Source organism: Anoplopoma fimbria, chromosome 13, assembly GCF_027596085.1.
Source record: "Anoplopoma fimbria isolate UVic2021 breed Golden Eagle Sablefish chromosome 13, Afim_UVic_2022, whole genome shotgun sequence".
Lineage (NCBI taxonomy): Eukaryota > Metazoa > Chordata > Actinopteri > Perciformes > Anoplopomatidae > Anoplopoma > Anoplopoma fimbria.
In genome coordinates this window covers 5,779,359-5,791,005 of record NC_072461.1, presented here as the reverse complement: position 1 = coordinate 5,791,005, position 11,647 = coordinate 5,779,359, and the positions used below count along the sequence as shown (strand labels likewise).

General features: G+C 39.8%; 1 protein-coding gene across 2 annotated transcripts; it reads right to left on the bottom strand.

Moving 5' to 3' along the window:
• Window positions 1–1,796: 1,796 nt before the first annotated feature.
• gdnfb (glial cell derived neurotrophic factor b) lies at window positions 1,797–5,519 on the bottom strand. Of its 2 annotated transcripts, none has more exons than XM_054611527.1 (2): window positions 5,469–5,519; window positions 1,797–2,493 (listed from the first exon to the last, which is right to left on the bottom strand). In XM_054611527.1, the coding sequence occupies exon 2, from the start codon at window positions 2,486–2,488 to the stop codon at window positions 1,940–1,942; it is 549 nt and encodes a 182-aa protein (XP_054467502.1). In that variant the 5' UTR covers window positions 2,489–2,493; window positions 5,469–5,519; the 3' UTR covers window positions 1,797–1,939. The 2 variants fall into 2 exon arrangements, with proteins under 2 accessions (XP_054467502.1, XP_054467500.1); XM_054611525.1 differs by lacking the exon at window positions 5,469–5,519 and adding an exon at window positions 3,380–4,027.
• Between the last annotated feature and the right edge of the window lie 6,128 nt (window positions 5,520–11,647).

Here is an 11,647-nt window from a genome sequence, read left to right as displayed (position 1 = left end):
TGAAACCTCAGATGTCAAACTGTATTAATCACCGACTCTGAGCTTGACTGGTGTATCGGCTCTGGTTGCAAAATGTCTCACAGAGAATCACAACGTTTATAGAGATAATGAGTTGCAAAAGAAAATATGAGAAACTTGGCTAGCCCAGTTTTTCCCTGCAGTTGTTGAACAGACAGTCAGAGGAAGGGCTGTGAAATGTGAGAGAGCAGGGGATGGATCAGATATCGACCACACACATTAGTTAAGCAAGACACATCATCTCTTCTCATGTTCTCTAAGTCCTACATCATTGTCTTCTCTGGATGGTCGCCACCTTTCAGTCATACTGTCTTTTCATTATCCTCCCTCCCTCTGCCAACATATACTTTAGCTCTTAACTCATCCTTCCATGTTGTTTTCTTTGTGTTGTAACACTCACCTTTCATCCATCCATCTTCCATCCCTCACTGTTCGTCTCACCTTCCTTTGATCCTTATGCTATAGGTACTATACTGTACTGTGGGTTGAGATACTCCCTACTACGTCATTTGATCACATCAGAGTCTATTCATCCTTTATATATTACAAAGGTAAATCCCTGATGCCCCATTGCTCTCTTGTTCCTCTCCCACTTTTACACAAAAAGTGACAAAAATACAATGATTCATTTCTGTTACCTAATGTAAGTATATATAAGACATGTAAAACTGTATCATGTAATGTTGGAGTTTTTTCTGAGCATTGTATGACTTGTTGTCGGCTAAACTCATCCACATAAGGTCGAAACACTAAATTCAAAGTGTAAGTAATTGCAGACGGAATACAGTACACTGGGTATAGTACATTTATTCATAATTAAATGACACAATTTAAAAGTAAATACTGTATAAAAATATAGCTGTAGCTATGTTTCTGAAGTGAGGAAATATTGTTTCACTTACACAGCAATTCATCTGAGCAGAGGACATGAAATTAGCAGTGAATAAACAACTATGCTTTTAGTCATGAGAACTAAATGTTTTGATAAAGCTTTTCTCTCCTCACAATTAAAAACAAAAAGAGGAAACAATGCAGTCAAATGAAACTAAAGTATAAGAATATTGCAGACGCTAAGATACTGAGGAAGGTTTTCCAGCGAAGAAAAAACTTTAAAGGTGTCCTGTCGAGTTTTTGACCACTAGCAGTGCTAACGAGAGGGGCGCCCCAGTTTGTTTGAATTGTATGAGCAGGTGGGCGATGCATACACCGTCCTGCCACCGCTTTTAGATATTCCGCTGATTGAAAATTAGTGCTGGTAACAGCCGAAGTAGCATTGCAACAGTAATGACAAAGGAGAAGAAGCTTGTGAACATTAATGTAAAAAATGCCCAATTTAAAAATATTTAAAAAAAAATGTTATTTGCTAATTTTTTATAAGAAGGAAAATGTAGTGTTATACATCAAGGATACGGAATTTATTTTGATGAGAAACATTGAATATAAATTTGTTTACAAGACAACTCCACAGGGCACCTGAAAGATAATTTTGCAAGGTAAACCATCCGGTATTTTACTGCTTAAAGATATATGAACCTTTGGCACACTCTGAGATATCACACTACAGTAATAAATAACATGTGTTCCTTTTATAAAAACAAAATAAATATCAATAAGTTAATAAATTCAAGATTTCATAAATACATTTCATATGTGTAAAATATTTTCCCATGTAACATGCTGTATGTGCTCTACAGGAAACATTTTAAATCTCTCTGAACAAATTAGCGATGTAAGGTGTAAACTGTATGGGAAATTGTAGATATATTGGAGGAAGAAGAGGTTCAAGTCCTACATGGTCCCACATAATGCCTGAAAGTTTCCTCACAGTGAGACAAGTCAGAAGAAAAACACTCAACAGCATACTTCAGAATTTGGGAGCGAATGTAAAACTACACAAAAACCTGACACTAGCTCACACTCCCTACACACAACCACACTTCCTGGCAGAGTGCTTCCTCACGGTGTGGTAAACGAGGTTGTCATCCAGAAACGAGAGGTCATCGTCAAACGCTATCGGTCTACAGCAAGCCTGAGGGGGCGTGTCTTTAGAGGGCAGCCTCTTGTTGTGAGCCAGGTTGTAAAGGATTTTGTCGTAGTTGGTCTCGGACTTCCTGCAGGGTCCGGAACAGTACCTGAATAACATTTCCTCGCTGGAGCGGTAGCCCAGACCGAGGTCCGTCACATTGAGGTGGATCTGTTTGAGCACACAGCCTTGTCCTCCTCCCCTGGCCTTCCTCCCTGCCCCCCCTTCTCTGGCTCTTCCTCTTCGTCCTCCACTCTGCCGGCTCACCCCCTTCTTCCTCTCCCTTCTGTGTCGAGCCCGACTGCTCAAGTCTTCTTTAAGGGGGGATGAGGTGGTGGAGGAGGTAGATGAGGACACGGTAGATGATGAGGAGCGACGCACTCTACTGATGGTCACTTTGATAAAGTCCACCACGTCTTCAAACTCGTTTGGGGATGGTTCCTCCATCGTGTCTGAAACACATGAAGAAATGGCACTATTACAAGGGCGTATCATATTTGACAGCACATGTTGTTTCACTCTAACTCATCACTCACTCTGGCTACGGAACAGATGGAGTGTTGTGTCATAAACTACACATGCAAATGCGGAAACGGTGCACATTGTATTGTTTTTTTCCCCGAGGAATCCCATTATTTCTTATGCACCACAGTGTTGTATATTTGAGTGGACTAGTTGCATTAAAGATGCAGATGCCACTATGTAGCCCCTTGGCAAATACCACTAGAGCTAGAACTAGTGGATTGACAGAAAATGTATTGACAACTACTTTCATTTTTTTATAGCAAACAATCCAAATATTCATTGGTTTCTATCAGTTGTGAAGATTTACTGCACTTCTTTGTGCTTTGTGAGGAATAAATTGGGTATAATGATGTTTGTCAGAAAAAACGAGCCATTTGAAGATGTCACTCATCGTTATTTGCCACCCTACAAACCATAATATAATTATTTTCAAAGCTCATAAGCATGTCTTATGTTGGAGTTGTACACTGTGGGAAATGTATGAATAATAGCAGGCCTAATTGGTAAGAAGGTTAGAGGCCAGGAGAAGACAAATTTGCACATATTTAAATACTGGATCATGCACTTTAAAATCCATCTAAATAAATTGTTTCGTATCAAATTCAGTGCAAACATTGTATTTTTTTAAAGTTAAAATAAACATTTTTTTTCAATGTTGCAGTTAATCTTGACGTTTTTTTTCTATTTGACACAGAAAACAATGTTATTATTTGTTTTAGGAAAAAAAAAAAAAAATCAAGACTCAGCAAGCCTGCTGGGTGAAAATGACTTCTAAGGATATTATTTGGCCACTTTTGACACACAGACGCCTACATTGTTCTCCTCCAGCCAGCAGCGTCTCTTCCCAGTCCGCTGTAGCCGCCTGTGCGCGGCTGATTCCCGGGGAGGTGACAGACAGGCGGATCTGAACCGGCGGGAGCTCCAGGGGAATCTCGGGGGCGCGCCCGTTACTCTTCGTGGACGTGGACGTGGACTGCGGTCGGCTCCGGAGCAGCCGGCTGGCATGCACGGCGCTCAGCAGTATCAAACAAGTGGTCAGGCTATCCCATAACTTCATTGTCCAGCTCAGTCCCACAGAAGGACATGGCGCGATGAAAAATCAACAGGTATCATCTGGCAAACGCGATGAACGGCATATTGAAGACGTTCAATAGTTTGGGTTCCTGCCACTGAAATACGATGAAGATCAATGTGTTATTGGCTGCGTAGCCTGCTGTAAACTGCACGCTATCACTCGCATGCCAGCTGGCAAACGCTGTGCAGCGTGGCGCAACATCCAAGGAGGCACGGAGCCAAAGGCAGAGGCGCAAAAATGAAGTTTGTAAATCCAACGACGCTTGAAAGACAGCAATACTCCCAGTTTATAATCTACAGGTTTCCATTCTATTGCTCAACGCAGAGACTCCTGCTCATCCATAATCAGCCTCAATCCTGACTGAGCCGTGAGGAGAAGGAGAGGTCTAACTGGAGAGATGGGAGGTGGTGGTGACGTCTGATGGTCCATCCTCTGCCTCTTCCTGTCTCCACCCATGAAGACTACACAGAGGGATGGAGTCCAGATCCATGATTGAACCTGAGGTCCAGAGTTGGTGGGGGTAGAGGAGTTCTGTTATGAAAGAGGCTCAGTCTGTGTGTTCAGATGTCTGAGAGGGAGAGAGAAGTTTCACACTTTTAACTAGCAGTACTCCTGATTCCACATCCTGCCTTTTGTGTTTGGTTGACATTGGACAGGAAATGTGTTTCTAATCAGCCAGTCAAAACAGACTCAGTAGATTGTGTTGCTACTTATAACCACAGTGCTCTTGAAATCACGCTGTTTTGCAGTTGATGAGCAGATGACATTTAACATCAAGGGAGTGTGAGCTGATATCCATTACGGCGACTGGGAGTTTAACTGGGGATTTTGCCAAAAGAAGACGTTATTTTAGTTTGGTTTTGCATAATCCGTGAGGCCAAGTGTCATTTCATTAATTTTCTGGCACAAGCGTTTTCAAGAACAAGTGGCTGAAAAGGTGCAAAAGAGCATTTTAAAGAGATGTGAAATGTTGTTGAAATCGGTACAAGATTTTCAGACTTTTGTTGAGTACTCAACATCCTATGCTATAATGTTGCTGAGACATACAACAGACTGTGCATGGATCAGCTTACTGCACGTGAGTGTACTGTATTGTGTCATGTATTCCCATATTTACTCAGTTTCAAATTTAATAAACAATATTTGTTCAGTAGGTTTCAATGAGCCTTTTTTGTCTTGTATTTCTTCCTGCTCCCTTAATGCGTCACTAGTATCTTTATTTCTATCTTTGTTCTAATTTACTGTCATGCTGGTTGAACTTCTTTCAACATTCACATAGGTGGAATGCACCAGCAATTCACAGGACAAAAGAAGGGAATGTGCCATGATACTGAGCCAAGGAACTGACAGATTAACGACTGCAATTCTGAATACACTGATTTGTTTTCTGTTCATTGCTATGTTTAATAAAATACATAATCTATGAGGTACGTCATTAGCCTTTATTCCATAGCAATATAAAGACCATAATAGATTACATTGTTAATCATCTCTGTCGTTATGATTTTTAGTAGAGAGCACAAGGAGATATATGTGTTTACTTAATACAGAATCTTGCCATTGACATAACTTTGTTTAGGTGTCCACATACTTTTGGCTAACATAAGCTATTGATACCAAACCAAGCTAAAACTGCTAATACAGAATTTTTAAAATGTCTACAGATAAAGCTTCATATTTAACTGCCTTTATGAGCAGGAGAACATTATATAATTGTCACAGTCACGCCTTTTCACTCTTCCTTCACTCTATTTCTCTCAGTTCACTCCAGTCACTCCCAGCTTACAGCCCAACCTCTTCTCTCTCACCACACTTTCCCCCACTCACCTAATCAGCCTCACGCAGTTCACCTGTCCGCCACGCCCACCTCATCAGCGCTATCACTCTCACCTGAGCACTCTGCTGCACTCACAGTATAAATGCCACACTCACTCATTCACTCTTGGCCAGATCGTTCTCCGCATTCATGCCAGACCTTCCAGCAATTTCCCTTGGACTGATTTCCCCTTGCCGACCCTGCCTGTTTGGACTTCCCTGCCTTGCCTGTGCCCTGGTAAACGACTCAGCCTTCTGTCTGCCTGTTTCCCTGACGGCTCGGCGCTCTCCTGATAGGAATCCACTACGTGAGTCTGATCCTGCCTGCTTGTCTGCTGTGTGTTCCGCTTTACATAAAGCTTCTGAACATTACTCTGTCTCAGTTGTACTGCTTTTGGGTCCACACCACACCCGTTACAATAATAGTGTTAGTAAAGTTAACCCAAACTGCTTTACAAATCTAACATCAAGGAGGAAGACCAATCTTAAAAAAATATACATTTTTTATTGTCTGCTATGGTAAATGCACCGTCCTAAAAAGGAAAAGTCATCCCTCCTTCAAGCCACAGAGGGTCTCAAGGGGACACCATCAGGTTGATCTAGGGGTCATGGGGAGTTGGTCCTCCTTTTCATAGAGTTTGGTCCGGGTACTTGTTGCTGATCTGGATCTAAAAGACCTGTTGAAACACCTTCAACTAAACAAATAATCTACTCTTAAAAGTGAAAAAATAAAAATGATGTAATGTTTGTTGGTCATCCAAAGCAAATATTTAAATTAAAAACACCTGAACATTTCTTTCTGCAACATCTTGCCGGCTTAGTACGAGTTTGTAGTGGCTTAAGGGTTTAAGGGTTATACACAGCCACAATTAGTGGTTGTTTTTATGGCATAGAAATGCATTAGAATATTTGAAATAACAATGACGGGAGAAATGTTAATTAGAATATAATCTAATAGTCAAAATGATGACTTGACGCCTCAGGCCTAGCAGGTCCAGGACAGGAAAGGGGATATGGCTGCAGAGAAAAAAAAGAGTAAAAGGAGAGAGAAAGAGAGCCCGAAAAAGAAGAAATCTATCTCTATAAACAACGCTGTACATGTCAAGTGCTCTCCTTCCAAGAAGTAGAAGTTGTTTATTTCACTTTAGTCATCACCACAGTAAAACAAACTAATCTTTTAAAGTGGCCCAATTATGCTTTTCCACTTTTTCCCTCTACTTTAGTGTGTTATATAAATATTTGTACATGTAAAAGGTCCGTAGAGTGTAAAACCTGAAGTCCACGCCTAAAAGGAGTTACCCTCCCCCTCAGTAGCTCCTGAGCTGCCTGAAATGGCTCCATTGAATTATCTCCTTCACTTCAGTAACTTTATGAGGTCACAATGTAACGGAAGTGATGTAAAACTCTCAGGCTAGTTTGGCCCTCAAACAACAAAAGAGAGAGACGGAGCTGAAGCTCCGGAGGAAGAGTTTTTGGAAATGTGACCAATCACAACAGAGCGGGCGAGCTGACCAATCAGGGCAGACTTTGCTTTCTGGAGGAGAGCAAAACAACAGAGCATTTCAGAGAGAGGGTGAGAAGAGATTATAGCCAGGATGAGAAAAACATTAATTAACATATGTAAAAATGTTATAACTAACTTGAGATAAAAATATGCACCCGGAAAATGGCATAATAGGGCCTGTTTAAGACTTTTTTTTTCTGGGTATTGTCTATCATAATTATTCCACATGATCATATTTGATTCAATGTCCAGATGGAACAAGGTAAAGCTCAGTAATATGGAGATGACTAAGACGACTTCAGTTATAGTGCTAAGACACATTGCATCCTTTACTTTCTCTCTTCTTCTGCAGTGATTATTGTGGTTAAAATCTACCGCTGATCTGGTGCACACAAACTTGTTCTCCTGCAAAATCTTTCCAGGAAGAAGAGAAATGTTGCATTTTTGCTGTTCAGCAGAACTGAATAAAGCTGTTTACTCTAATGTAATTTAACTTTACAAGGTTGATGTGAAATACATACCGTACATCTGCATGCGTGTGTACAGTAGGGCTTTATGTAAATGTGTAAACATACATGCACGTCCATGCACCCTTGGAGTGCAGTGTTTCATCATGAATCATGTTTGTGTGAGTGCATGTTAGGCACATGGTATTGTAATCACTCGACTACACCGAACATGTAAAAAACATCTGAGCATCCAAATATGCTGCAACTGTAAAGTCATACAGAATAACAGTTGTCTGTTTCCGCTTGTGTTTTTAGATGTTAGACTCCTAATCGCTCAGAAGAGGCTTCCCTTTCCACTGACCTGCTCACTTAACTGTATGGGAATACCTCATCCTCAAGCAATTACACCCTTGCAAGCAGCCAATACACCAAACAGATGTCCCCTCTCCTTCTTTCAAAGCATTGGGGCTTATCAGTGGCCGATCTACAATTGAATCTGTCAGACATTTTTTGGGCTCAGTTTGACTCACATGTAACACGGCTAATTGCACAGGTCATTTCACCCGTCAGTATTGGCCGACATGGTTCGGCTTATGGGAGCGAGGAGTTGACAGCTGGAATGGATGTCTGATTTGGGACACTGCTGCCGGTGTAATTAGAAGGAAAAAAAAGAATATCCTGACTCTCCACATTGACAAGGAGAGTGGGGAGATTGGTGATAATGTGTCCTGTTTTCTACATTTACACGTTTCAATCTGATGCTTAGAGGGAGGGAGAATCTGTGCTTGTTTTTAGCTGAGCTAGAAGCAAGGATGGCAATGTTGGTCGGTCTGTCCAGACTGAAATATCTATATATCTATTACAACTATTGGATAGATTGCTATGAAATTTGGTGCATACATTCATGGTGCCAAAACGAGGAATCCGAACGACTTTGGTGACATCCTGACTTGTCCTCTAGTTCCAAAAGCAGGTCAACGTTTTTGGCTTTTCTCTTATCCAGAAAAATATCTCTACATAATCTGTTATGGTTCCCAGGCGATGAATCCTAATTTCTTTGGTGATCCCCTTAGTTTTCAGCTAGTGCCACCGTAAGTTTGACGTTTGTGTGTTTGAATGAAATGTCTCAACAACTATTAGAAGGATTGCCATGAAATTTGGTACACACACTTATGTCCCCCTCAGGATACATTTGATCCACTTTGGTGATGACGTAACCTTTCATCTGGTGCCATTATCATGTAAATATTTTTGATTTCTCCAATACCTTGATTTGATATTAAATAACTGCAAAATGTCGTTCCCATCAGCCTCACCTTTAGTGCCATTTGGAAAATGTTAGCATGTTAACATGCTGAACTAGGGTAGTCGTACCAGCTAAACATCAGCCCCTTAGCATTGTTATACTGCTGACATGACACTTGCATGGCTGCAGACCTTTAGTCTTGGTTTACTTGTAGGTGTATAATATCAGCCAGCTTGTTAATTTCACCTGCAAATGCTATGGATATAGTTCAGGGGCAGGATAAATGGATCACCTTTAACCCCATGGTGGACCCTTTGGATTCACTTAAGGATGTGGACTCGCATCAAATTAACATTTAGAAATAAGAAGCTACCACAAATAACATTATTGTCCAGTAAGTCAACTGATTTGTAACCTTGATTTTCTTAGTCATGTTACTTGTATGACATACACTTTTTTAGTGGAAGAGTAAGTAAGAAGTTCCTATGCTGATGATTTTGTCACTATCCATGGGTTTTGATAGTGGATGGATCATTGTGGGGAGCCACAGTGGTGCTTAGAGAGTAATCCACACCATGTGTACTCTGGTGCTGCTGGAGCCTCGGGGTGAGGGCGATCAGGCCAGGGGAGCTGTGAGAGGGGACACCGCTGCTGAGCTGAACCACTGGGAGTAGTCTCTGAAATGTTAAGATGAGGTCAAATAGACCTTTCACTTCATGTTGGTCTCGCGTTTGGCAATGAGTGTGACATTATTGACCGCTAGGTGGATATGTAAAACCTAAATGTCTAATTTTAGGTGGAGAACATAACATTTAGTGATTTGAAACACGAAACCTCCAGATGTGCTGAGTGTTCACACACATGTGCATGTAGGACTTAAATGCTGCCACTAGTGGACACTGTTGACCACCTCTGTTATCAATGTGTTATACATTTACTACATGGAACAGCTCTTCAGTGGTGCTCACACCAGGGAATAATCATATCTGTTTCTCCTTTCTTTAAGACTTACACTTACATTAATTTTTTTCTTTAACTCATTGCTATGATTATTACACCTGTGCATGTGGTAATTACATGAAATATGTCTTAAATATGTTAACGTAAAACAGATTTTTCAAAAACAAATTGTAGGGTTATGACAGCACAACAAAAGTATGTGAAAGAGCCAAATAACTGATGCAAATAAAGACTGAAATCGATTTTTCTTGATATTTTTAATGATCTTTGTAGTGTGGCGAGAAAGAACAAATTAGTTCTCAAAAAATCGAACTCATCACGTCCCATGCCTTTGCTGCTGTTCTTCTCATTGAGAGAGACAATTTTCTAAACCACCAGTCTGGTTTATTTGCTTGTTTTTAATTGAATTAAAAAGTGACAAACAATTGATTTGACTTGGATAAGGCTAATATGAAAACTACATTCTGTTCCCTCTTGGTTTGAGTAAGGTTGATTCACAAAGATAGATATGGATGGATTGGTTGATTGTGGGACAATGTTATGTGAACATATATGGCTTGGTTTGGGCTTTGGCTTAAACCTTCGTTTTTGGTCACGACCAGCCTCGGTTGTTACGTTATCGAGATCCCTGAGAGCTAACCTCAGTTTGGTGTTCATTAAATCCACGCTGCTGATCTGACTGAGGTTTTGAAAGTAAGATTAAAAGAGGAAATCCTCTAGCTGAAATTCCGTACTAAAGTTACAAAGCAAAGTTCACAGGATCACCTATTTACTTGAAATTTCACTTATGTCAGTACACGGAGAAACTAAAGAAATTAATTTAGATGTAACATATTCTAAAGTCATCATACTCAATTGAAACCATTTTTTGTCGTATTTATGTCTCAATCTCCACCTGCCAACCCTGGACCTGTCTGAATATAATATAGGGTGTTGTATGAGCCTATTGACCTTAGTTTCCTGTCACATAATTGAAATCCAGAAATAGAATTCTGCTATGTAAAAATAAAATGATTAAGATGTAAGGTTATATTTACATAAAGCCAGCTTCATTTTGTCCTCTAAAACAGAGATGATATCTCAATCATTTTATATGACATAACTTGAATAGATATCAAGACAACTATGTAATCTTATTTGTGCCCAAGGTCTTTGATTGGTGGTGTGATTTTCTTTTTGGTTTCTTTTCTTATCTTTAGTAAACTAATAGCTGCATATCATAACAGAGGACAAAAACAATAAACAGGTAATCATAAAAAAAATATTTTAACATAACATATAGAAGTAGCACAATCAAATGTAATTGTTGTCTATAAGGCAGACATGAGGACATTGACTTGTTCATGCTTTGACAACAATCCTTGAATTGTCGTTCATTACCTGTTTATACTCCAGCAGTGATGATGACAGATAATAATACCTAAAGTATCCTCACAGAAGCTCACATCTACATTAAAGTATACCAAATATAAACTGCTATTGGTATGTGTATCAGTGGTCATTATATGTGTTTGTGTCCGGTGTGTGAATGAGAGGCAAATTGTTTAGTACTATATAAATTCAACAAATTACAATTAAAACATAGTGGTCATAAGTAAAAAAAAAAGAGCTATCATGTCATAACCCTGCTATTGGGGATGGAATCATGTTCTGTGAGCTACAGGTTTTATACTCCTTCCATGGCCATATATGGGCATGAATGGCAGGTATTGTCTGTGCTACTGTACCAATCAGGTAATTATAAAAATGACTATAATGGACATGTAAATTTACTTGAGGTAGTTAGCATGGTGTATTGCAGGCCCCAAAGATGTATTTTAAATTTTTACTCGGAAAGACATTCAGTCTTTCCAAAACTATGCGAGCCGAGGTAAAAATAGTGGATCAGAATTAAATAAAAGGATTTTCAAATTATTCTGTGCAGGTTGATGGCTTGAGTAATTACTGGATTTAGAATATCGTTTTGTATAAAGGTAGAATGTGCCTGACTCAGAAAATGAAGTCTAAGTAGATGAGTAGATGGCAAATGGCT

Coding starts and splice junctions, on each gene's coding strand:
- gdnfb (XM_054611525.1), bottom strand. CDS start 3,623: ATGAAGTTATGGGATAGCCTGACCACTTGTTTGATACTGCTGAGCGCC. Junction 2,494..3,379: donor GCTGGCTGGAGGAGAACAAT/GTAGGCGTCTGT, acceptor CATGTGTTTCAG/ACACGATGGAGGAACCATCC.